At 37.8% G+C, this 26093-nt stretch overlaps 13 protein-coding genes across 13 annotated transcripts; 7 read left to right on the forward strand and 6 right to left on the reverse strand.

Annotated features, from left to right (window-relative positions):
* Positions 1–37: 37 nt before the first annotated feature.
* MRPS16 (mitochondrial 37S ribosomal protein bS16m) lies at positions 38–400 on the reverse strand (the record flags this gene model as incomplete). The annotated part of the gene is made up of 1 exon (XM_456292.1): positions 38–400. One exon carries the CDS (start codon positions 398–400, stop codon positions 38–40), a length of 363 nt encoding a protein of 120 aa, XP_456292.1.
* Positions 401–1123: 723 nt separating this feature from the next.
* On the forward strand, positions 1124–4774 carry RRP12 (mRNA-binding protein RRP12; the record flags this gene model as incomplete). The annotated part of the gene is made up of 1 exon (XM_456293.1): positions 1124–4774. One exon carries the CDS (start codon positions 1124–1126, stop codon positions 4772–4774), a length of 3651 nt encoding a protein of 1216 aa, XP_456293.1.
* A 192-nt stretch (positions 4775–4966) lies between these two features.
* Positions 4967–6016, reverse strand: TAF3 (Taf3p; the record flags this gene model as incomplete). The annotated part of the gene is made up of 1 exon (XM_456294.1): positions 4967–6016. The coding sequence occupies one exon, from the start codon at positions 6014–6016 to the stop codon at positions 4967–4969; it is 1050 nt and encodes a 349-aa protein (XP_456294.1).
* Positions 6017–6674: 658 nt separating this feature from the next.
* On the forward strand, positions 6675–7244 carry RET3 (coatomer subunit zeta; the record flags this gene model as incomplete). The annotated part of the gene is made up of 1 exon (XM_456295.1): positions 6675–7244. One exon carries the CDS (start codon positions 6675–6677, stop codon positions 7242–7244), a length of 570 nt encoding a protein of 189 aa, XP_456295.1.
* Positions 7245–7486: 242 nt separating this feature from the next.
* On the reverse strand, positions 7487–10570 carry RQC2 (Rqc2p; the record flags this gene model as incomplete). Its single annotated transcript, XM_456296.1, has 1 exon — positions 7487–10570. The coding sequence occupies one exon, from the start codon at positions 10568–10570 to the stop codon at positions 7487–7489; it is 3084 nt and encodes a 1027-aa protein (XP_456296.1).
* A 719-nt stretch (positions 10571–11289) lies between these two features.
* On the forward strand, positions 11290–13902 carry PAT1 (deadenylation-dependent mRNA-decapping factor PAT1; the record flags this gene model as incomplete). The annotated part of the gene is made up of 1 exon (XM_456297.1): positions 11290–13902. The coding sequence occupies one exon, from the start codon at positions 11290–11292 to the stop codon at positions 13900–13902; it is 2613 nt and encodes an 870-aa protein (XP_456297.1).
* Positions 13903–14361: 459 nt separating this feature from the next.
* FUB1 (Fub1p) lies at positions 14362–15255 on the forward strand (the record flags this gene model as incomplete). The annotated part of the gene is made up of 1 exon (XM_456298.1): positions 14362–15255. One exon carries the CDS (start codon positions 14362–14364, stop codon positions 15253–15255), a length of 894 nt encoding a protein of 297 aa, XP_456298.1.
* A 138-nt stretch (positions 15256–15393) lies between these two features.
* On the reverse strand, positions 15394–15642 carry EGO2 (Ego2p; the record flags this gene model as incomplete). Its single annotated transcript, XM_002999395.1, has 1 exon — positions 15394–15642. One exon carries the CDS (start codon positions 15640–15642, stop codon positions 15394–15396), a length of 249 nt encoding a protein of 82 aa, XP_002999441.1.
* Positions 15643–15890: 248 nt separating this feature from the next.
* KLLA0_F27401g (uncharacterized protein) lies at positions 15891–17561 on the forward strand (the record flags this gene model as incomplete). Its single annotated transcript, XM_456299.1, has 1 exon — positions 15891–17561. The coding sequence occupies one exon, from the start codon at positions 15891–15893 to the stop codon at positions 17559–17561; it is 1671 nt and encodes a 556-aa protein (XP_456299.1).
* A 133-nt stretch (positions 17562–17694) lies between these two features.
* On the reverse strand, positions 17695–19233 carry KLLA0_F27423g (PDK/BCKDK family protein kinase; the record flags this gene model as incomplete). Its single annotated transcript, XM_456300.1, has 1 exon — positions 17695–19233. The coding sequence occupies one exon, from the start codon at positions 19231–19233 to the stop codon at positions 17695–17697; it is 1539 nt and encodes a 512-aa protein (XP_456300.1).
* Positions 19234–20302: 1069 nt separating this feature from the next.
* ERS1 (cystinosin-like protein ERS1) lies at positions 20303–21055 on the forward strand (the record flags this gene model as incomplete). Its single annotated transcript, XM_456301.1, has 1 exon — positions 20303–21055. The coding sequence occupies one exon, from the start codon at positions 20303–20305 to the stop codon at positions 21053–21055; it is 753 nt and encodes a 250-aa protein (XP_456301.1).
* Positions 21056–21451: 396 nt separating this feature from the next.
* Positions 21452–23986, reverse strand: SYG1 (Syg1p; the record flags this gene model as incomplete). Its single annotated transcript, XM_456302.1, has 1 exon — positions 21452–23986. The coding sequence occupies one exon, from the start codon at positions 23984–23986 to the stop codon at positions 21452–21454; it is 2535 nt and encodes an 844-aa protein (XP_456302.1).
* Positions 23987–24859: 873 nt separating this feature from the next.
* HIS1 (ATP phosphoribosyltransferase) lies at positions 24860–25753 on the forward strand (the record flags this gene model as incomplete). Its single annotated transcript, XM_456303.1, has 1 exon — positions 24860–25753. One exon carries the CDS (start codon positions 24860–24862, stop codon positions 25751–25753), a length of 894 nt encoding a protein of 297 aa, XP_456303.1.
* Positions 25754–26093: the final 340 nt, after the last annotated feature.

A 26093-nucleotide genomic window follows, 5' to 3' on the forward strand; every position in this document is an offset into this window, starting at 1 on the left:
ATATACCGCTTTTAATACAGTAATCGGAACAGCTGGTCTATTCTTCAAAGACTTCTTTCCTAGGTTCAATAACAACCCTACTACTTGTGTAGGTCTTTCCCCAATTTTCATCCAGGATTCCAGCTTTTCTCAATAGTCTTGTTACCGTATCACTAGGTTGAGCACCAACACCGATCCAGTATTTAGCTCTTCCGAAGTCTAATTCCACATCTTTAGTAGGAACAACACCTTGTTTAACCTCTTTCTTCGTTAATGGTTTTGGGATTGGGTTGTATGTTCCTAATACTTCAATTGGTTTCCTATTCAACGCCTTATGTTTGTTGGTAACAACTATGTTGTATACTGGGGTATGTTTCCTTCCGAATCTAGCTAGTCTTATCCTCACCAAACCTTTCGTCATGATTATTGTATTTCACCAAACTTGGCGTTAAATTCTGGTTTAAGAGACTTGGTTTACTCGCTCTGGTCGTCTTGATACATAATATGTTTGTCCTGTTATTACGCTTTTAATGTTGATTGAATTTTTTTTTCTATCTTTCGAAGGATTTTCAACACCAACTAAATAAAGCATGTCTATCACGTGATATAGGTGGGATATCTAACAGCCGTATGAGCAACATTCGTCTTAGGCGTTTATGGCGACATTACAGCCTAATAGTATAGGAAGTTGATCTATGAGAAAGTATCTATAAGTGAGAAAGTGTTTATTTACTGGAGTTAGACTGACGGTGGGAATTAGTTTACCAAAAATGCAGTCATATAAAACGACTTGGCATTACAAATAACATCGCATTCAGTAAAGAAAGTTAACGACACAAATAATGAAATAGTATGTTCTTGAACCCGTTTAGCAGACGCATATATACAGAGTTGGCATATATTAACCAAAATTTATTTACTTTTTATTCTCTGCTTTCTTCATTGCCTCACGATCCTTGCTGCTTCATCACTAAGGGCTTAAAAAGAAATTTTTCACAAGCTGTATAAAATTTTCAATCTAGCTCATCTCATCGCTCATCTCATCTAACAAGTAGAGACGAGTTATAATCAACAACACCTCAGAAAAGAGAATTACTGAGTTTAACTTGGGATTGAAAACTGACAAGCGAACAAATTGTGCAATATGGGTCCTGAACAAGCGTCCAAGCTTCTTGAACTTGAAGATAAGCTTGCTAAAATCAGAGGACAATCTACATCAAAACTAGAGAATCAGAAGCACATTGCCATAATCTTGGCTGCTATTGAAGAAAATATTAATGAGCAAGAGGCAATTAATAAGAACATCGTGAATTATCTTATTTCTTTGATGTCCTTGCTGGATCAAACTATCGATACAGAAACTGCGGCCATTAAAGATCTACAATTAGCAACATCAACGATGTATTTGTTGGACATCATTTTTCATTATACACCAAAGAAAATATTAAAGAGCAGGTTTGCTGATATTTTGATTAAAGTTGCCCCATGTATTACTGATGAAAAGGCTAACGCTCCTTTGATCAAATCCGCTCTTGGTTGTTTAGAAGCTTTGTTAATTGCCCAGGATACGCAAACGTGGAATAACACTCAAAATTTAAAGGTGACTCCAACAAGAGGTTTGGATGGTCTACTTGAGCTATCTCTAGATCCAAGACCAAAAGTAAGGAAGAGAGCACAGGATGCAATTACCAACATTCTAAAAAACCCTCCACCTGGTCCAACAGCAGAACACGTCGCATCACCTTTGATCTCAGCATTCGCTATTAATGCATTGGTATCCATCCTTGATGAATCTGCAACGATTTCCAATAAGAAGCTAAGAGCAATGGGAGGTGCAAGTGAATTGAACTCCAAAATCATTCATATTTTGAAACTTTTGAGCAATATAATATCAACAAATCAATGGCCAACTGCGCATGTGGAAAAACTCTGTGATCTGCTATTGGAAGTTTGTAAAACCTCGGACCAATTTTTGGTATCTAATTCTTTTAACTGTTTTGAGGTTCTATTCCAGTCTATGGCCGAGTCTTCAGTCTCATCTGGCTTAGCGGAGAATAAATTCATGAAAGCCCTTGATGTCATTTTTTCATTAAAACCATCCCAAAATGATACACATTTGGCAGCAGCCTGGATTGCAGTCGTCGCTAAAGGTATCAGCACATATGCGATTCACGATCCATTAAAGTGTTTTGTTAAGATTCCTGAAGTTTTCAGAACTTTATCATTTTACCTATCAAGTGAGATTCCAGATATCTACTTTAGCGCAGCACAATGTTTAATCGCTATTGTCACTGACGCAATCAAATCAGAAATTTTGTTGTATCCACCTTCCGTTTCCGCTGAGCACTTTGAAGCAGTTGATGAAGTTATTCAAGAGTTGTCTGAGATATTTGTGGATCTATTATCTATTAAATACACACATTGTGCTAAGGCAGTGTTAAATGTTTTGACGGCTACTTTCAAAAAGTTGAAATATAGAGCCAATCCAGATTTTATCAAACCTCTAGAGATTGTAGGCAGTTGGAGAACAGATGAACAAAACTTCTTGGACTTGAGATCCGAGGCAGAAAACGTTATCGGTGGGGCTATAGAAGCTATTGGTGTAGATGCTGTACTAGGATGTTTACCACTAAATTTAATTAGTCCATCTACATCAAAACCGGGAAGGGCCTGGTTGTTACCAATATTAAGAGACTCCATCCAGAATTCTACGTTAAATACATTTTTCAAAGAGTTTTTACCTCTTATCAAACATTTCGAATCTCAATTCGATAAATTTGGTAAAGAATCTGTTCAGTTAAAGGTATATCAAACTGTTGTAGATCAAATCTGGTCTTTATTGCCACCATTCTGTGATTTGCCAACCGATTTGACTGAAGCTTTTTCTGATGAGGTGGCTGCTGAATTGTCTGGTTTGTTATATTCCCACGTTGAACTTAGAACGACTATTTGTCGTGCTCTAAGAAATCTCGTCGAAAGTAATCTAGTATATCAAAAAAACTCAACTACAGATTCGCTTCTTTTGCAACACTTTTCCATAGAAAGTGCTACGAACAGTTTAGAATACTTGTCTACCAAATCTTCTAATATGTTAGCGGTGCTCTTCAATGTTTATACTCAAACCGCTCCAAACGCCAGAGGATATATCCTTGAGACAATTGATTCTTATCTGCAAATAACAAAGAAAGAAGACCTTGCACAAACATTTAATAATGTATGTGGGCTCTTGAATACTGCTCTTCAAGAAGAAGCTAAAAAGAACAACAATGAAATGTCTGCTACTTTGCTCGATTTAGTTATCGCGATGGTAAAATATGTTCCACCTTCCTCATATGGTGCCCTCTTTGCTATTTTCAATTCCATCGTCAACTCAGAAAATGCATTATTCCAAAAGAGAGCATACCGTATTATTCATAAACTTTCAGAAATCGAAGAAGGTTCCGATGCCATCACGAATTTCATATCTGATATTGAAAATGTCATGTTGAACAGCGCATCAACTGTTCACACTTCCTCTAAATCAGCAAGGTTGGCGGCAATTAGAACTCTCGTAAATTTACTTCCACCTACTCAACTAGGATTTATTGTTCAGGTTGTGGCAGAAGTCATATTGTGTACCAAAGATGTCAACGAAAAATCCCGTGAGACGGCTTTTGAAATTCTTATCCAAATGGCTAACAAAATGGATAGTTCAGAGGGTGTTATCAAACTTTCCTGCATTCCAAATTATGACCCCAACACTCCAGACCAACCCTCTTCCGTTGCTGAATTTTTCAGAATTATTTCAGCTGGTTTAATTGGGGAATCGCAACATATGGTAAGCGCAACAATCACCGCATATTCTTGTTTGGTTTTCGAGTTTAAAGATAAAGTTGATGTTGATGTTCTCTTAGAAATTTATGACACAATCGAACTATATTTAACCTCTAATTCAAGAGAGATTGTCAAAAGTGCGATTGGTTTTGCAAAAGTTTGCTGTTTAGGTCTCAATGATGAAGTCATGAAGCCTAAAGTTCCAGAATTACTTCCTAAATTATTACGTTGGTCTCATGAACATACTGGCCATTTCAAGGCAAAGGTTAAGCACATCATAGAAAGATTGATTAGGAGATTTGGATACGATTATATTGAGTCAATATTCCCAGAAGAAGACTTGAGATTGCTTGCCAATATCAGAAAGTCTCGTAACAGAAGTATTCGTAAACGAGATGAAGGCGAAGAAGAAGCGCCAGCGCAAGCTGCTCCTTCAAATAAGTCGTCTAGATTCATGTCCGCCCTTGATGAAGCTCTATATTCTTCTGAAGAAGAGAGTGAAGATGAAGACAAAAACAATACAAAATCTGATAGAAGAAAGAAGGGTTCTAAACAATTCATTGTCGAGTCGAAGGAGACCCCATTAGATTTATTGGACTCTCAAACATTGGCGCATATTTCCTCGACTAGACCAAAATCAAATAAAAATGAAAGAAGAAGGATTGTCGATGATGAAGTGTTCAGCTTTGATGCAGAAGGTAAGTTGGTTATGAAAAACGATAGGAGAAGAGGAGAAAATAACAATGAAGATCCGTTAGAGGCTATTACCAGTGGTGTTAATGCATACTTAGATGCTGTCAAACAAGGTCCAGTAAAGGGTCAAAAGAACAGACTAAAATTCAAAAAAGGATCCAGAGCTGGCAATGAGGATGATTTCAGTGATGATGAACAGGAAACCAAGCTACCAAAAACAAAACCAGCTGAAAAGGGAAGAATTGGTAAAAAATCCAATGGTAGATTTAAAAACAAGAGGAGATTATAAATCACTTTTACCTGATATGCACTGCAACGCCCTAGCCCATTTATCAATTTGATAGTTGTATATAGATGTATAGTAGAATAGACAAAATCGGAACCAAAAGATTGTTACATGTGATTGATTTGAAAACAATCGAGTGAGAGTGCGATTGTTTTGTCGTAAACATGAACTAATTTTGTGTTAAACAAATTATATTTATATATCGTATGCGTGTCCAAAATCCAAAGATGCCCTTCTTTCAAATGTATTTTGCATGTCCTCCATTTCGTCTAACTCTGTGGTAACTACATTGCCTAAAGTTAAGCCTCCCGTTCCAGAGGTCTCAAAATCATAATCCGTTTTATCAATATCGGTGTAGTCTTGCTGATCTTCCTCCGTATGGAGGGGTTCAAGTAAATCGTCAATATTCTCATCTTCATATGAAACAACTATGTTTTCTAACTTGTTATTTGGGTTACCGATAGGTAACTTTGAGATGAGTCTTTTCAGAACTATTTGCTCTGCTGCGTCTTCAGTACTTTCCTCTTTTCCTTCTTCATCTTCGTTAATTTCGATTCCAACTGGAATGCATGAATTGGTAATGATAGGTCGACTTCGGCTTAGTTTAGAGTATTTTAATCCAGGAATTGACGGTAACGAAATGAGATCTTGAGGAAGTTTCCCCGACTTCCTCTTCGCAAGTTCTAATTTTTGTGATGTCAACATGAATTGTATCCAGTCATCCATATCCCCGTTGTTTATCATTGCTTCCACCAATTCTGTCTCATCATCTCCATCGTTAGGCTTTTTGTCCGATGTATTCAGCTGGTTGATATACTCCGGAATCATTGACAATGGTTTACTAGTTTTATCACCAACTTTCAACAGGTCTGGACTTGGGGTACTGATAACTCGTGCTTCTGTTGTTGCGGGATCTTGAAGTAACCATCTTTTAAACTGTTGCATACCTTCATCGCCTGCCACGGACGGGTTTTCATCGTAAACATCCAGTAGGTTCATTGGTTTAAATACGCCGATATTGAGCATTCCTTGGGTAATATCTTGAAGGGACACTTCTTCATCTAAATCACGGCGATCCAGAGTAAGTTTCCGTATTTCTTGAATCATCAGTTCTAGATATCTCACATATAAATCAGTAAAAAGATTAACTGTCCCCATTTTGGCTCTATCGAAGCCATGTGCCCTTAAAAGGTGTATCATTGAAATTCGCAGCAGCGAAAAGTAAAAACTTTCATCAGTGGTCATAATTGTGAGGAGCTGAGTAAAGCAATAACACTTTGCTTGCTCAATGCTTAGAGCGTAGAATATACAAAATACTGCAAAGTCTTTGCAATTGGCCGGTATTTAACTTATGATAAATAAATCAAAGTAAATACTGCTTAGTAAATCAATCAGTGTCCTCGAAGCTCAGTACTGGTTGCATTCTGCATCGAACGAACCCCACAATAGACAGTTTTCGTTAATGTATAGTATTTGCATGGCTAACCTACTTATCAGACAGTAAAAGTTACAAGTTCCTTCTGTGTTTTCCATTACCCGGAAACAAATCACGTGATAAGAGATTCGATCAAACACTTGCTGTTTGGCGTTACTGGAGCATAAATCCGTATTCAATGATATCAACAGGCTTTCATTGCCATGGAGCTTTTTACATGGACAGCTTTACAAGACATCCAAAGAAGGCTACTGATTCTAATTACAGGAATGGGCAATGGTTGAGAGCTGAATTCTGCCTCTCTCGAGCGCAGTTCCTATTTGTCCTATATCTTGTCAACTGCAAATTTGGAATTTTCGCGTACCGCCAAACCAGCACTTCCCTCCTGAGACAGTAAACCATTGCATCAGTACTGAATAACACGAATAGCATACCCTGGAAGTAACCAAGAAGAAAAACATAAACAACATGGTTAACTTATCTCTATACACAGTTAAAGCTGTGTTGATTTTGGATGGAGAAGGAAGAAGACTTTACTCGAAATACTTCCATCCACCACACGAAGAAATTTCTGCAGATTCTCTTGCATCCAGCTTAAAGAAGCAAAAAGAGTTCGAATCTAACCTATTTGCTAAAACTCATGGGCAGAATTCAGACATTATGATATCAGACGATCTATTAGTTATTTACAGAGAATATGTCGATGTTTCGATATATCTGATCGGTGCAATCGACGAAAACGAAATTGTTTTGCAAGAAGCATTCAACGGGTTCAAAGATTCCCTAGAATTGATATTGGATACAGGTATTGACAAGAGGAGTGTTCAGGAACATTATGACATGGTGGTTCTAGCAATTGATGAATTGATTGATGATGGTATTATCTTAGAAACTGATCCAGCCACAATTGCCTCTAGAGTGACGAAACCGCCTTCAAAGGATATCCCATTGAATATAGAATTGAATGAAAAGGGTTTGCTAAGCGCGTGGGGCTTTGCCAAGAGTAAATTGGCTGAAAGATTACAGCAGGGCTTGTAAGCTTCTCCTCATTTTCCAGATTTCTTTTATAATCAGACACATATGTTTACCATCGATATGTAAATACTGTGTGAATGTCTTTGCCTCTTCTAATAAAGATGAAACTAAGATAAATATAAATATGAAATACAGTACTTTCACTTTATATGCTAATTAGTTGATTTTAATATGACAGCGTGAAAACTATTCGATTGGTCAAACATATCTCTGAATGATAAGAATTTGCTTGATATTTTTTGTCATCATTTTTTAGACTTCTTACCTTTCGCCATTGATTGCTTTGATTTATGTGATCTGCCTGAGGATGCTTTGTCGTTTCCACCTGGGATGGAAATCTTCAATTTATCAGAACAAATAATAGGAACGACATCCAAAGTTTTGATTAGCTTTATTGTTTCATGTTCTCTTGGCCAATCTAAGTCTTTATCGTACTCCGAACTGTCGACAGTTCTATTCAAGAAGTAATGTAGAGTTTCATTAATAGATTTGCTCTTCTTTGCAGTGCCAGGCTGTATTTTGACTTTATACTTATTTTTAGTTAAAGCAGCCCAGGGGGCATAGACAGGGATAACGTCAGCTATTTTATCATCTTTGGAAATACCGGTTTTCAATTGATTCAAAAATTTTGGAATATCAACTTCGACCTTTTCTGATTTGTTAAACTGCAAGATGCGAGTTTGCTCTTGGTTTTTACGTATCCGCTTTTTAAACTCCCTCTTTTCGGCTCTTTCCATCTCTTCAAGTTTTTTTTGCTTCTCTCTTTCAATACCTTTTAATGTTCCAAGTGCTTCTAGTCTCAATAATCTTTCTTCTTCATCTTGGTCAAAGTACTTCTTTTGGATTTTTTTCAATTTCCCTCTCTTACCACGAACCGCTGTATTCATATTTTCAACAATTGAAGTAGCTATAGTCTTACTCTCATCAAAATCCTCTTCACCTTTGGATAAATCACTATTTGAGAGTTTCTCGTACCCATCAGTGGCCTCTTCTCCTGCTAAAGCCACTTCATCGAAATTGTTGACATCGAACCCTAGATCATTAATTTCTTTTGAAATAACGTTTACATTATTATCAATTTGGTCGACTGGGTTTGTTTCCGGCTGAGAAGTATGACTTGTATCATCGTCAGATGCTTCTAAGTCACTATTTTGTTCATACTCACCCTCTTTTTCCTCGCTATCCTCTGTCTTTACTTTCCACACAAGTCCTAATCCCATCACTAATTGTGCTGGTGGCAACATGTTTTTAGCTTTAGGTTGTTTCATTCTAAATGATCCAACTGGAAGAACACTGCCATCAATGTCGTCAAATTTCGTTACATTTTTAGCGAAACACCACCAAGGAGAGGATGCAATCTTTTTTGACCATGCATCACTTGCAGAATTTGCAAAAGTACCAGCTTGCATTAGTGTGTTTGGTGGTACTTCAGTCTTCTGAGGGTTCAAAATCCAAGCCTTCACGTCAAATGCATTGGTGACCATAATGTCATCGTCATTAACATACTTTGCATAAAGTTGATCAGTTTCGACGGGACTCTTACCCATCAGTACGAGAAAACTTTCGCTAGAAATAAACCAGTAATATTTTTCGAAAAAATATGGAGTTCTAATTGCTTTCAAGATATCATGAGATTCCTTTGACTTCTTTTGTAGATCTTTTTCGATCTTTTGCTGGATACTTTTTAAAGCCTTTTCAGCATTCTTCTCAACTTTTTTTTGTTTCTCTGATGTCGCCTTTTTGGCGTTGAAATAACTGGAGGCGTTTGCAAATGCCGATAAAGATAAATCGACTGTCAGCAGAACAGTTTCCCGTTTCTCTGATGTTATCTTGGATTTTCTTCTACTTTGCTGTTTACTTTTGGATGAAGTTAGTTCTTCAAAATCAGAATCAGAATAATCCGATGAGACAGAGGAATCTGATTGGTTAACATCACTTTCGTTTGATGAATAATCAGCTTCTGACTGATGATGTTCAGTAGAATCATCCTCGCTGTACCCATCTTTTGGTAATTCAATGGTAATTTTATTATTTGGTAAATCCATTGGCAGCTTAATGATCCGAGCAATCTTGTTGCCTTTCCGCTGCTCGTTTGCTATTAAAGTTTCCATACTTTGCCAGTCCATTTGTTGGTCCAATAAGCTTTTAACTGCATTCTTGGCCTCTTCTACTAAATTTGCATTAGCTATCAAAATGTTTCCTTTTTCTTCGTTAGTTTGTTGTGCATGTAATAACGATTTTATAATAGTTTCATTGTTATTCTTTGCCTCATCCAATTTTTTTTGAGCCTGGAAATCCTGATTTTGGATACGGCTAGCATATTTGTTTGATTCTATTGTAGAAAAGAATGTGTCTACGGTATTATTGTACATTCCGCCGATTTCGATAATTTTGACGTCAGTGGAATCTCCTACAAAGGGTTTGAAGGGATGGAAATTTGAAAAAGTGTATTCAAGTTCCGGCTTGTCTCTTAAAGGATCGTACAGTTTGTTCTTATGAGCCACTATATAACCTATTCTTGTTGACGTAGTCGAGATCAATTTATTTGCTTGAACTTCTAATGAGGACATTAAGTCAACAAGCACAGAGACATTGTGTTTAAACTCAAGACACGAAGAAGATGGATCAATACCAATAGCTTTCAACGAGTTTTGAATCAAATCACTTGATAAATGTGGAGCATGAACAAATAAAAGTTTTTGAATAGACGGAACAGATGCTTTTCCCTTGAGTTTACCTTTTTTAGCCTCTCCGGGCACAATTGTGCTTTTGGCTTTAACGTCGGCTTCTTTCAACCAATCTGCTATTTCATTTTCGAAATATTCCTTAGGATCAGGAACCGTAGTTGAAGTTTGGTTAATTTCTGCAAAGTTGGCCATGTCATAAAATTCACCAACTTTCATCGAATAATCATCGACAACTCTCTGTAGTAAAAGAATTTTTTGGTCAGCATCCAATAAAAGCACATTTCCGGCACTGAAAAATTCTAAAACAAGGTAGTACTTACCATCAGCAAAAGTAAACACAATTATTCTGTCATTTGGGATCTGCTTAACTGCCGTCAATCGTTTTTCTTTCAAATACGATCTCAATTTGGAAACAAACCACGAAGGAGTCGGGGGAATCGGCCTGGTAAAGTCAGTAGTATGAACTCGCAATCCGCAATCAATGACAACGTTTAACTTGGAATCGGGTTTTCCAAACTTTAATAAGAATTGCCTGTTTGAGTCAGCAATGTTATAGATATTTCTTAAGCGAAATCCTACAATTTGATTCTCCAACTCTTTGGATATCAGTTGCAAATCTAACGAACTCAATCTCTGTTTCATTTTCTAGTATCAAATCCAAGATTATAGTTTAGATATTTCGTACTCTCCAAGTTGCAGTTAAGTCCACTTTACCAGTCTGAGTTGATTCTTTTCGAGCACTATACTTGATTCAGATCTTCATACAAATCAGTATTTTCACTGCTAATCAGATTAAAATTATTAGAACTTGGTCACTGCTATTAGATCAGATATCTTTTATTACTTAGGTTTAAGACTAAACTGCTAAGCTGATATATTTTCCAGATAGCTGTACCTAGGATGTTAGTAGTATATGTCATCTTTGTCTATTCGCAATCACTTTATATATGCTGCTAATGAAGGAAAGAAAGACTACGTACGAGTTTGTATTGGAACTTTCTAAACTACCATGTTGAAAAATGTCAAATATTTGAAATCACATGACCTGAATTTCAAATTTTGAACTAGAAATCCTTAATATGTATATCATCTTGCACGGTGAAATTTTTCATCAAACAACAACCCAAAAATGTAATTCACTTAACAAGCAAAGTAGTTTCTATGCTCAAAAATAAGTGATCAGAGATATTCAGAGACCGTTTGTTGGAAGATTGCTTGAACGAAACGCAGGCAGGTAGCGACTTAAATCACATTACTTGTGTTTTTAAGAGAATATAATAGGATTTGTCGACAATTCTGATCTAGAAATCGATTTTTGCCCAATTAGTATAGGAGTCCTTATATTCCTGAATCACTGAACGATGTCATTCTTCGGTTTTGACGCCACGGGCCGAAAACCTCGTGAGAGGAAACAGCAAGGCGAGGAGGATTCTTTAGATTTCGAAGAAACGTATCAAGGCTTGGGTGATTATGAGCCAGAGGAAGATGATTTGCTCAATGATGAAACTTTTGGTACTGGAGCGGATCTGGGTACAGATTTTGATTTTGGTTACGGTAAAGGGGAGCTTGGCGCTGGTTCAGGTTCTGGTAGGGCACCAGCACCAGCTCCTGTTTCTTATGCATCTATTGCAAATGCCAAAATGAACAGACAAGCAGACTGTAAACCTGGTTTCGAACAATCGCTGGACATGCAACCTATGGAATCTTTATGGGGTAACAGCTCCGGTAATCAGCAACAACAGGTGCAACCTCAAGCCCCTACACAATTCCAAGCCCCACCACAGGTTCAACAGCAAGGTGCACCTAATGTGGAAGGATTGGCCATTCAATCTTTAGACAGACAACAACAGATGGCTATGCCGCCTCAACCTGGATTCTATGGTATGCAACCTCCGCAGAACCCTGGCTACGGCTTTATTCCACAAGGGTTCCCTCAAGGTCAATACCAGCAATTCCCTGGGCAAAATATTCCCCCTGTTATCCCTAATCAATTCGGTAATGCCGGATTTCCTAATCAACCTGTTAACCCTCAGGAACAATTCCAACAAGTACCACCGATAATGTACAATCAAACACAAGGAAACATTGCACATCATATGCAACATCCGCAGATGGCTATGCCACCAATGCAAAATCAACCTCCTGTTCAGCCCCAGCAGCCCCACCAACAGCAGTTACCTCCCCAATACTTGCCTCAACAACACCAACAAGATCAGCAGCACCAACAACAACACCAACAGCAACAAGTGTTCCAACAGCCTCACTCCGTTGACACTGCTGCTAGAACCCAAGCTGTCCGTTCTACTCAAGATTATGAGCATTCTAACTCTCCAACACCTGTGCCAACAGAATCAGAGCAGGTGCCAACTCCACCTCATACACCTAGAGAGTATCGCCGTGGTCCAAGGAGGTTTGGCACCCAAGATCCTTTGACTGATGAAGAATTGAGACGTCTTCAAATCAGACAATCGAAGGTTGACAAAATTCTCAGACACTCTGGTGTAATGACTCCAAGAGACAAGGATTTTATCACCAGGTATCAGTTATCTCAAATTGTCACTGATGATCCCTACAATGAGGATTTCTACTTCCAAGTTTATAAAATCATTCAAAGGGGTGTCACTCCATCTGAATCTAATAAGGATTCTATTGCTAAAGCATATTTAGAGCACTCGGGTCACAGATTAGGAGGTCGTTACAAGAGAACTGACGTCGCGTTACAGAGAATGCAATCTCAGGTCGAGAAGGCTGTTACCGTTGCGAAAGAAAGACCACAGAAAAGTAAGGGTGGGTTGGATAATGCCAAAGAGGGTGTCTTGGGTAAAATCTCAGCTACTAGGAACTCAAAAGCTCCAAGAAAGCAATTACAAATCCCAACTCACAAAGAGGATTCTCCAGCGTTGTCTTCTCAATCAAGCTCAGCCCTAGATGAGGTGTCTGAATCTTTGCAAGGCGTGGATATCAATGCCAAAAGAAGAAGATCATCTTATGCTTTGAGTTCTTCAGTGGACCATCGTACAGTTTTATCCCGTTCTGGTGGCCGTAAGTTCATTTTATCATTGATTGAAACTGTTTACGAAGAAGTGCTTGAACTAGAAGCTCAATTGAGATCCGGTCAACAGCCGGACAGTTCAAAATTATGGGAGGCGCTACACGTTGAGGACCACGGTTTTGACGTTTCTCCCTTCATTTCCATCTTATCTTTCGACAAAGGTATCAAGATTATGCCACGTATTATGAATTTCTTGTCAAGAGAAGAGAAGATTAAGCTTTTCAACTGCTTCTTCAAGGAACTTTCTCATTTGAATGTCATTGTCATATCATCGTACAAGACTACTCCACTTCCTACTAAAGATCAACTGAAGAAGATGGAATTGTTCCAATCTGTGTTTTTGAAGATCATTGTTTCGTTCTTATCCAGTTCAGCAGAGTTTTTGGAGGTAATGAGTCTACTAATAAATGTCATTCAGAATAATAACGTTTCTTTCATCACCACATCGCGTATCGGTTTGAATTTGATTACCGTGCTCATTTCACGTGCTGCTTTGATGAAACAAGATGTTAGCAGGGGCAAACTGTTGTCTTCTGTGGAAGTATCCACTTGGAGTGAAGTCTATGATAGGCTATTTACTTCTTTAGAAACAAAATTGACTGCAATTTTCCCAACACCTGAATATATGCAACACGCCATTTCAGTTTATGAACAGGATTCTACTCAGTATGATCAATCTTACATCTGGCAGTTCCTTGCATCGCTTGCTTTGAGCGGAAAATTGAACCATCAACGTATATTGATTGATGAAGTGAGAGACGAAATTTTCGAAGTCATTTCAAAGGCTGAAGAACTAAATGCCCCTTCTCAACAAGACCCTAAACTGGCTTATCAAAGAAACAAGTTCTATCAGGATTTGAACTTGTTCTTGAATGTCATGGGTCTTGTTGCTCGTGATGGTGAAATCACTGAACTGAAGTGATCGATATCGTGCGCCTCCTCTGATCAGCCCCTATCTCGATTGCCACTGTTAACTGTGTGCTACAAATTCGAAATCAAATCTCAAGGAAAAAAATTGCAAAAAAAAGTCAGCTTTATAGTATCTAAGTAATTCTTCTATTTACTATTACAAATGTATCATATTTCCATCTACTAGAACACTTCAATCCTTATGAACGCCGAAAGTGCAATATGTACCGTAAAGCCAAATGATTCGGTTCCTGTTCCTCACCCTGTGTTTCTGTTAAGTTGGAATGTTTAATTTTTGTATTTTGCTAACGTAAACAATTAATTAATTGGAAAATGCAATTCTAAAGGGTTCAGATATAAAAATGAAGATGAGATGAGACAAACGAAGAGGATAAGAAAAGAGTAGAGATAACCAAGGCCGAAATATATCAGGCTAGAACATCACATAACACTCATTGGCTTATTTGATATCATGGCAGAGATTCAGAGTAAAGTTGCGCTGGTTACCAAATTTGTGTTAAAATTCTTGGAAGATCAGAACATTATAAATCAATCCTCAGGATTAAGGTGGAAGAATAATTCAGCTAAAAGCGCTACAGTTGTCATTGTTGTCGAACCAGAAACTGCCAGTAAAGTTTTCAAAAAGCATCTAAGTGATCTAGAGGTTGTTGCATTGGAAATGGGTAATTCGGAAAAGTGTATGGTGAACATTTGCAGTGATGATGATAGTTTGGTTCAAGGTATTTTCCAGTATTCTACGTTATTTGGGGAGCAACCATCTTTGAGCTTTCCAATATCGGAATCAGAGATTAACTCACTTTATACTGACGAGGTTTTCAAAATAATTCAGACCAAGTTTAAACTTTTTGCAGGTCTGAGTGGATCTGCACTACGGGAAAGACCATCTCGATCGCCAAGAATTGATGAATTGCAATCAAAAGATAAAGATGATATTTTCAAGGAAAGGGTTGAAAGGATGGTAGCTAACCAACCACCAAGGAATCCTCAGATTCCTGGTTTTGATGACGAGTATGAGATACAAACAGGACCAGGCATTCCAAGTTCTGGGGAGTTTGGCGTTCCAGGTTTAGGGCTACCAGTAAGTGGATATGGTGATAACGATTTGTACCCTAATGGGCTGCGGTTCCCACAGGATTTTGATCCACTGAATAGAAATAGTACTAATCAGCAAGGCGGTATGATTTATGATCCATTCAGAGGTACTGGCCCATCACCAAATCCGCAGAGTGGCAACCATGATCCAGGTCAAAATTCCTCCCCAGCTGGCCCACAATTCCCCGGAACTAAATATGACGATCCATACGGTAGAATAAATCGCCAAGGTGGCGGTGGAGGTTTCATTTAGCATTTCTATTGGAAATAAATACATTGTTTAAGTATGTAGAAATAAAATATGTCGTATTGCGTACGAATAGCTATATTCATGTTGCTTCCAGATAAAATATGCTCATCGATGGGACCCGTTAATAGAATATCATTATTGTTATTCGTCTGATTTTGAACTATGCGTATAAACAGCAAGAGTTTTATCCTCTCGTTTGTATATTAACACTTGGACGTTATCGTGTTCCAAGATACCGAATCCATCTTGATCTAGTTCCACCTGCTGTAATTGGAGAACATCTTCTTTTCTCTCCTTTCCAATTCCCACTGCTTCAATAATTTGACCAGCATCATCAAAAGCTATCATTCCAATGGCATTAGGCACCATTTCAGCCAAATTAAGACTCATGCTAACTTTAGTTTTCGATTGACTTCTAACGAATGAAATGTCAGGATGGGCACTATTTCTGCTGGCCGGACTTATCTTAAGTTGACAATATTTAAATTAGCACTTTCGATATTCATATTATAAAGTAAAGCCAAAAATAAAGAAAATAAATATAAATAAACGGAAGCAAGGGTGTAAATCAGTAAGACTTTGAAAACATTGACCGGTGTGTTTGTTGGTAGTCCAGACAAGGACTTGAAAAATATCCAATGAGAGCACTATGGCTACTGCTTTTACTTGCAGTTATATTCATGGCTGTGGCTGCTTTTTACTTTGTCAATCGGGTTTTATCGTTCAAACTTTATAAGAACAATTATCCAGCCACCTTATTTGTGCTATTGCTTAATATGTTCCTCTTACTCTCCATCGCATACTTACTTCCATTGGATGTTTTTTGTGCTGCTCAGAGTTCTGGCATTGGGCAACCTAACCCCATCAATTCTACACTCTCTGCAAGGGACGACATATCACCATTATCGTCTGCGCTAGAGACTGCACCAAACTTTCATTTCTTATGGACCTCCTTATATTGGTCGCAATTCGCCATATGCTGGTTTATTTTGCCGGTCTTAATATCATACGTTGAATTGAAATATCTTTATCCACACGACACAGCTGATTCTTGGAGTTATGTCTTGCGAAGGACAAAAACAGCTCTCTATAAGAATCTAAAGTTTTATGTCTTCTGCGCCCTCGCATTAATTGTTGGGCTTTTATATTTGTTGATCGCTACAAAACATGGCCTCAACGAGGTAAAACCTTTAGTCATTGCCATGTCTCATTTGTATTCTTTGAGCTATACCCTCATACTTCTCTCGAATGGACTAGTAAATTTACCTAAAGCATTATTATTTCAAGTGCAAGATGATAAGAAACTTTTTGTGAAACTCAGTCAAAATAATGAGGATCTAAACGATTCCAAGTTAAGCCTGTTAGAGGTAGCAGAGAAAGTCCTTTCTCTCAACGTTCAAAATGAACCGGATGTCATATTGCAGCAATCAGTCCAAGAATGTCAGATGGAGGTTCAAAGACTCTGTAATGAATTGAGTTTAACAGTTCCCGTACTGCATACTACGACTCGGAGTCACTCTTTGACTTTATCCAAATTGAACGACTATTATAATAAGTTTACAACAGAGTACTACAATTACACATATCATCAGGCAAAATCCAACGAGATAATACACACATTAGTCAGATCTCAGCGTAAAGCTCTTTCTGTGTCTATTAATATATCAGTTAAAATTATGGGATTTGTTTTAGTGTTTATGTCAGTGTTGGTATTTGTACTTGAGATAACACCCATCAAATTTGGGCATGCCTCAATATTCATGGGAACAAGCATTTGGAATTTCTTTCTAGAAATGGCCATTTTATTGCATAATACTATATGTTCATTATATTCATTATTGCATGTCAAGATCCACAATTTCCATCTTGTCAGCAATGGTAATAGCAGTCCTAAGAATGCGTTGTATTTTTCCTTGTATTCAAGCCGGCTATTATTCCCATTGTGTTTCAACTATATGATATTAATTCCCAGAGATCCTGACGAGCAACATCAATCGAGTTTTGATAAGGTACTCTATCGTCAATTAGAAAAGATACCTTTGGCAAAATATTTAAACGAGTATCTTCCGATGTTTTTCGTTCTAATCGTACCGATAGCTCAGTACTTCGATTTGAAAGAGAAGGTTCTGTCTAAGTTGCTAGGTGAAGAATATTATTATCAATTATTTGGATCTATTAGCTCACGTGAAAGGCCTCTCACAACATCAACAACGCAAAGATCAAGACTTGATGATGATTATGAATACTCTTTGCAGGACGGCCAGTACTTATATGAAAGGGCAACTTCGCACTTTGACATGAATGGGTGAAAAAATAGATAAACATAGATTATGTATATTTCCGCAGTTTTTGGTATGTACAATATAATTCCGGTATTAAAGTTTTAAAGATAATATTTCAGGCACATTATACCACTAAATGGAAACTTTCTGAAAACAATTCTCACTGTAGTGGTTCGCTACTCGTACTCAATCTGTTCAAATGCAAATAGACATCTGTTCCAAAACCTTCCATGGACATCAGTTTTAGATCACCACCAAAGTAACGCGCATATAGTCTGCTTAAGGCTAGCCCGTAGCCATAACCAGCCATAGGTATTCTAAAGTTCTGGCTCATTTCTTCATCCATCAATCCAATTTGCTCATTTTCAGGCATAGTTGTGTAGAGATATGTCCATACTAACGGCAAGTTCGACCTTGCTATACCGCCACCTTCATCTGAAATCTTTACAGTCAAGTCTTCCGTACCCTCTGTTATGATAACTTTAACGTCCGGGAACTTCAAGTCATACTTATCCACAGATGGATTTTTTTCGATAGTCTTTTCGACAGTGGCTCTTAGCGCATTCTTTAAAGTTTCAAATAGCATATGAATCAAGTGGCCAGGTACATACATGAATTCAATATCAGGAGATTCGTTGGGGCATCCAGACTTTTCTTCGGTTGAAGGCCGGTAGTCCAACGGGAAAGTTAATAATTGAACTTTTGGAGCTTCATATAATCCGTAATGTTCGGCGCAAATGTGCCGCGCATTGTCAATTGCTGTCTTGGAAAGTTGAGTGATATTGGTTTTAGTACAAATTATTCCAACCCAGTCCTCATCATCTTCGTCAAATGGACCTTCTGCAGGCTGTCTTGCCGATTCTAATAGAGCCAATTGTTGCCCAATCAGCATTCTAATCCCAATTCTCGAGAGGTAAAATCTATCCAGGAAACTTTGAATGGAATCATCGACAACATTCTGTTGATGAGTTTTTTTCCACTTAAGAACACCCTTAGCTAAAGTTATTACGGTAGCGTCATGACGTTCTTTGATATTTTGTAACACATTGTAGAAATTCCTATTGAAAAGAAGAAGGTCTGCAGGCCAGAATTGATAGAAGTCCTGAGATTTGTTCCAACCAGATACAGTCGAAGACGGCAAAGGGGAGAAATATTTCTGCGGAAGAGGTACTTTACCGCCTGACTTATTATGTTGTGAGTGATGGTTTGACGATGGGCCTGGAATTTTCATCACGATGCCATCATCGATGAATTTTTTATGCTTGCAGTATAAATGATTGGATGAACCTTTACTCTGTTCCATTGATTTTATTTCTTCTTGTGTAAATAGAAGACGTATCAAGTGGTCTACATTTGCGCTATTGGATCCATAAAATAGCGACTGAAAGATCGCACCGTGCTTCTGAGATTCGTCATGGCTAAAATTGTAAAGATCCTGGAACGATTGAGTATACCAATCCCTAACGGTGATGACTTCTTCAACTTTATTTAATCCTCTGGGAAGAGACTCCAATTCTTTGATCCTATGTGCCAACCGTACAGGCAGTTCATTTAGTAAAAAGCAAGAAGCCTTGAACATTAAACCTGGGGTTGGATGAGACCCAAATTGACACATTTGACGCAAGGACACCGCTGTTTGCGGTGTCTCCGAGTATTGCCATATTTTGGTCAAAAGAGAACTCGGAAATTTCACAGCCATTCTGCTTTATCGGTTCCTGTATTTTAACCCAAGAATTTCAGAAATAAATAGAGATGAAAAAGAATAGTTCCTGCCTATTTGAGATCACCTATTTCAACTAGTATATTGTTCGAGAGAAAGTGAAGTGATTAAACCCTCTACTCAATGGTGAAAATCAAGAGAACTTGAATGATTCTTATCGAAAATTCAAACAATCCAAATATTTTATCCACTGCACATGAAACTAAAGAGACGCAATCATATACCACAGTAAGCTCAGTAACCTTGTCTGCAGATTGTCTGAACTTTTGGCTTGCAGAACAAAGAATACGAAATCAAATAATTCATAGCTTTAAGTACTCGAATGATGAAAAGAAAATACAAACAAAAAAAAATCATCATAATAAATAGCGAATTAAACTAATTTAAACCTGGAGAAACAGCAATCTCAGCATATTGTTAATTTTCAATTTTAGTAATTCGATGAACTACTTTCCCTAGTTGTTTTTATGCAGTGCTCCCTAAGCGATCGATTTTTTTCACTGATGTTCGTGATAGAAGTTTTCAAATGAACCTGTAGCCTTAACGGATGAATGGAAGTTATGAGGTTTGTGCGCTTTGAAAACCCTTTTAAGAAACTCATTCCTATACGAAACTTTCTCTATGCTTTTCTCTCACAGATTGCGAAAGAATCACGTCACGTGAATAACGATTCCTTCACAGAAGATTTTGGTGTACATTGCCAATTGGAATAGTTCACTGCAATGAATGTCATTTCGAGGTCTTGTGTTCGGAAAATATTGACACTGGTGCCTGTTAACTTGATCTGCTGGAAATGCTGATGCAACAATCGAAATTCTACTGTTTTTCCTCCTAACAAACCTTTTTCGTTCTTAAGTATTTTTTCTATTTACGTCAAACATCGAAAGTAACGCCAAAATTCTATGAGAATGGATTAGTTACTAGTTATAGAATTGTGTGGTTATGGCCAAAACAGAAACGGATTTATTCTTCATCGGAATAAGACAAGTAATCCTTTCAGATAGAACTTCAACGGTACTGTAACTAAGCATCAGAAGATGGAGCAGTAATGGAAAGGGTGCTGGGAATAACATATGTCATTTGTTGGTCCGTTTCAGTGTATCCAGTGGTCTGGGCCAATTGGAAAAATGGGAATGCTAATGCTGTGTCATTTGATTATGTTGTCTTAAATACTGTCGGTTATTCATGCTTATTAGCATCCATGGTATTGCAGAAACTGTTCTGGGCTGAAGGTACTGATGAAACACTGATTGCCCCAGAAATTTCCGGATCAGATCTCATTTATTGCGGGCATGGTACCTTATTGTGCTTCGTTCTCTTATCACAATTTTTGTTAGGGAATAGACTATGGAATTTCTCACACACTACCAGAACGCATCCAAAGATGCATACGGTGTACAAGAGGATGTTTTCCATCATAATGTTAGTTGTCTTGGTCATAACGATTATTTTCTTTACAGATATTTTAACAGTTGGTTTGTCAAATGCAACATTACTCTCTTATTGCAATAATTTATCACTTGTAAAGATCACAATGTCTCTGATAAAGCATCTTCCCCAGGTGAGGCACAACTTCCAAAGGAAGAGTATGGCAGGATTTCCTATCCAATCGACTTGTATAGACGTCTTGGGGAGTGTATGTTCATTGAGTCAATTAGCTCTTCGTTTAGCTTCAAAACCGCAGGGATTGACCCTGATGTCCTTTTTCACCAACTTCGGGAAGATTGGTATTGGATTGATCACACTTTTGTTTAATATTGTGTACGTCTCTCAATGGATTGTTTATAGTTTATCACCATAGATTTCTTCAACTGCTTAGCTGAACTGAAATCCATACATACAAATTAGTGCTTGGTTAAAGTAGTTGGATGAAGTTAATATTAAATATCATACATTTCTCAGAAGCTGGAGTTGTAAGAGAGTTGTAACCTTGCACCTTGTTCTTCTTTTAATATTTAGCGACTCAATGTGACTTCTGAGGAAATAATAGTGAACTTTAAATGATTTTTTCAGGGTTGGCATAGAACAAAGGATTTCATTTCATAACAGTCCAAAAGCCTAGCTCTGAGTGGTATAATGAAATGCTAAGCTGTAAAATTAGACATTGGGTTGTTATAAACACTTTAAATGGTAGCTTTTATTATATATTTACAACATTTCCATTTAGCCAGCGGAAAGAATAACAAAACCAGATATTCTAAACTTCGCTCTCTGCTTCAGATTCACTGTCGCTGATGGCAGCAGAGTTGACGCTAGCAGTTTCTATAGGTCTTTGGAAATCTGTGGCATGTGCCCAAGGAATGATTTCAAATACAGAAGCTTTTCTATTGAGCTTAGGAACAGCACTTGTCGACCTTGGCCGCTGTTGTTGTGATTCTAGGTCCGACTTCATAACTGACAACATGGCGATGTTGTCCATGTTTTCAGCTGCTGCACTGTAATCTTCTTCCATATGTAATTCACTATCCTCAATTGTAGGGAATGGTAGTTGCCAGTTATCATCAGTGACTTTGAATAGATGTACATTTGCAACGTGCTCGTTTTCAACACGTAATATAACCCATACAAATCGCCTTAGAATCTCCAAAGTGGCCATTGCTAACGCAATCAAAGGGTGGCGCACATAATCTGTATTGTTTTTGACCATGTAAAAGACCCATTCGTATCTGACAACCACATCAAAGACCATGATGAAATAGTATATGCACTTCTTTTTGCTGCTATATTTTCCAGATTTCCAATTCTTTTTGCCACATAAGTACAAGTCGTCCCTTAATAAAAAGTTCTTAGATTTCGTTTGCAGTAACGACCAATCCATAATTAAATCCCATATACTCGTCAAAGTCGAGTTCAAACATCCAAAGACGATTAATAGAACTTTGAATTTCTGCATTTGAGGCCAACTTTTATACCAGTATAACGACGCATTGAAGGAGATACCTAATAAATACTTGAAAGCGTTTAAGAGGTGAGGGAACCAATCATAGCTATCAAAGTATCTTCTCACACATTGAACAAATCTCCAATAACTAGGCAAACATGACAATATTCCGATCCACATCAATTTTTCATAACGACACTTATCCTCTTTGGAGTCATTAAAAGTTAAACACCCTAAAGTCGCAAATTGTGACATGGAATATGTCAGTGAACATACAATATCACCTAAGAAGAAATCACCGAACTGAACCGGGAAGAATCCCGAAAATACCAAACGGATAAATGACGTGAAAATATACTTTCTTGATTGGAAAGTTTCATACCAATATGGCCATGGTTGTATTACTTGAAACTTCCAAAAGAATAGAGCAACAGCGATGCACAGCCACGTGATCATCCACGGCTCTAGCTTTTCGAGCATCAAACTACAAAATGCTAATATTGAACATATGCACAGGAATGTTGTTGCATGGAAAAATTGAAGAGGAATGTGTGTCATCCCAAAATCATTGTTGAATAACACCGGTCCGTTTCGTGAATGAATCTCACCAAACATAATGAACCTATAGTTGATTTTAACTTTATACCAAATAAAACAATCTATGATGAATAGCAATCCCATAAATGTGAGATAGTGGAAACTCGACCATATGGGTAACAATGCTGATCTCACTTCATCAGAGGAATTCTTAGCCAATATGATGGTCATCAATATGACTAATGTTACAGAAATACCAAGTTGAGCACTTCCAAGGAACATCTGAAACATAGATGCGTTATTTCTGTGGATGGTTTGTTCATTAACAGAGTACTGTAAAGATAAATTCTTGATCCGCTCTAAGTTATGTTTTTTATCTTTTGAAGAGGAAGTTAAGGTCATGGTATACCATTTAATTGCAGTTTGTTCCCAGAAAGTCAAAGGATCCTTTTTCAAACGGTCAACATCGTTATCACTGCCAAGGAACAAGTTAACATTAATAACCTCTGCATGCTCAACATTATCCTTGATGAGTTTCAAATACTCATCGTATTGGCTGAACATAATGGAGTATTTTTTAGCATATGGCATGAAAGTCTTCAATTGATCTTGATGGAGAACTTTATCGAACTTCTTAACAATTTTCCGAAATCCATTAACGTTCAAATCTCTATAGTTTTTAAGCAATTGGAGGTATAAGTAGAAATCGAGAATCGCGTCAGAGAGCTGCTGCCTAATCTGAGATAAAGAGAGAGGAGAGGTTTCGGTTTGAAAAGTTTCCTGGCCCCTTGAAGCTCGTTTACGGTCCTTTTTAGCTAAAAGAGGGTCTCTATTCTTCCAAGAAACGGGCATAGATGGACATAAGTTGTGGGTCACTAACCACCGCTTGAGATCGTACCAGATTTTTTTTTTGACGGTATCCTTCAAGGCTATCGGACTAAAATTTGGGAATATCGATCCATACGAATCTGGGGCTCTCGACAAACTGGCGATACGGTACTCGTCCAGCGAATCTAATCTACTACGCTTATCTGCTTCCAGCACATACAAATGGATCTGCCTCTGCAATTTATGATATTTAGCTCTGTATTTAGAGAGTTGCCATTCATAAAACTCATCGCAGTTCTTCAACTGATCTCGCACAAGCCAATCATCAATGAATTCACGAACAATAGTACGATCCATGGATCCAACATCTTGAACCTTTTTCAATTTTTGGAACTGCTTAATCTTTTTCTTACCGAGTTTATAGTTAACATACTTATCGCTCCATTCAGGAACTACAGACTCTCGGAGGTGCTCAGCAAATTTCATCTCTTTGCCGGATACCCAAGGGGAATTAGAAAATTAAACAGACTCTGGATTAAATCACCTTCACCCTCTTGCCCTGATATTGTTGACTCACACTCCAACCATATTCCTTACACAAGAAGAGGTGTATGTGTCGAAATTTGGAAAGATACATGATGTGTGCCTTCAGCCAAGTAAATACCAACTATATCCCTTCATAAATCCTTTCCTTTCTTTATATGTCTTTTTGTTCGCATATATATTTTTCGCTCAAATCAATGTCACATACTGAAAGCAAAGCACAAACATGATGCTGGTAGTCACGCGTATGCTGATTTAAGTGCGAATTTTTAGATGAGTCAAATAGAAGAGATCAATGGTTCTGATGATATAAACAGAGACAGAGATGGACGATATTTGACGAAAAACTGGTTGCGTTATGTACAGCTCGTGACAGTAGCTACTGGTTTTATGATCTTGCCTCACTTTGTTCACGTGATGTACAGGATCGTTCATCTGGCGCTTCAAAGCATCGCTATATATAGTTTATATAAATTCCTACAGAGGTAACACAAAGCTTAGACGATGCATACTTCGCAGCCCATGTGGCGGAATTGCCGTTCTTCCTAATTCCTATCTCTGATTATGACCTGTCCTTTCAAATCATTCGAACAATTTTATTTAGTTTGGAATTTGAATTTTTTTTTTTCAAGCTTTCACGCTGGAAAAATTCCAAAAAAAGTTTTGACTCACTGACGATATTTAAACTCATGCAACATCCTACCATTCAATGGATACATTAACATGTGTAAGTAGCTGCGTTGTACATTGGTACCATACTGTCCATCTCTACTGAATAAAAAACGGTAAATCACATAAGAAGTGCTGCTAACCATCATGGATTTAGTGAATCATTTGAACGACAAGCTACTCTTTGCCATTCCAAAGAAAGGTAGATTATATGAGAAGAGTGTTTCTATCTTAAAGGGCTCTGATATCAAGTTCCACCGGTCAGCAAGATTGGATATTGCAATTTCCACAAATATGCCTGTTGCATTGATTTTCTTACCAGCTGCCGACATTCCAATGTTTGTTGGAGAAGGTAGATGTGACCTGGGTATTACGGGAGTGGATCAAGTCAGAGAAAGTGAAGTTGATGTTAATTTACCTATTGATTTACAGTTTGGGACTTGTAAGCTTCAGGTCCAGGTCCCTGTTGCCGGAGAGTATACTTCACCAGAACAATTAATTGGTAAGACAATCGTTTCCAGTTTTGTGAATTTGACTAAAAAATACTTCGCACAATTGGAAGGTGTGCCTGAATCCGAAATGGTCACTAGGGTCAAATACGTTGGTGGATCCGTGGAAGCATCTTGTGCTTTAGGTGTTGCTGACGCTATCGTAGATTTAGTCGAATCTGGAGAAACCATGCGCGCTGCTGGGTTGACCGCTATTGCAACTGTATTGGATACAAGTGCACATCTAATCGAATCCAAAAATCCAAAGGGAGATGTTGAACTTCTCAGAACTATAAAATCAAGAATAGAAGGTGTCATGACTGCTCAAAAGTACGTCAGTTGTAGTTATAACGCTCCTGAGAACAAATTACCTGAACTTTTAAAAATTACTCCAGGAAGGAGAGCACCAACCATCTCTCAAATCAACGACAGTGGATGGGTAGCGGTTTCATCCATGATCGAAAGGAAAAACAAAGGTGATATTATGGATGACTTGAAAAAAAACGGTGCAGAAGATATCATGGTATTCGAAATTTCTAACTGTCGTGTCTAAAATGATTAGCACTTTTCCTCACCATAATTATATATATAAAATCTTATGCATGGGCACCTTATTGTATCCTTGTGTATAATGTAAGTTAATATAGATAAATTGATACAGCAAAAATTGTGACAATAGCAATATATTGCATGTTGTAGACAATATTTGAAGTCAGCATAGTAGGTATTTGACTCCTGCCTTTCAGCCCTGCATGATCGAACCAGTGTCCGTTCTTACTGATTGTCTTCGATTCTGTCTCTGTCGTTGTGGCAATTTTGATCACGTGAATGAACGAGAAAAATCCAGATAGCTTACCTCACCAGAGACACCGCTGGAAAGAACCAGAGATGAA

This window comes from Kluyveromyces lactis, assembly GCF_000002515.2.
Source record: "Kluyveromyces lactis strain NRRL Y-1140 chromosome F complete sequence".
Lineage (NCBI taxonomy): Eukaryota > Fungi > Ascomycota > Saccharomycetes > Saccharomycetales > Saccharomycetaceae > Kluyveromyces > Kluyveromyces lactis.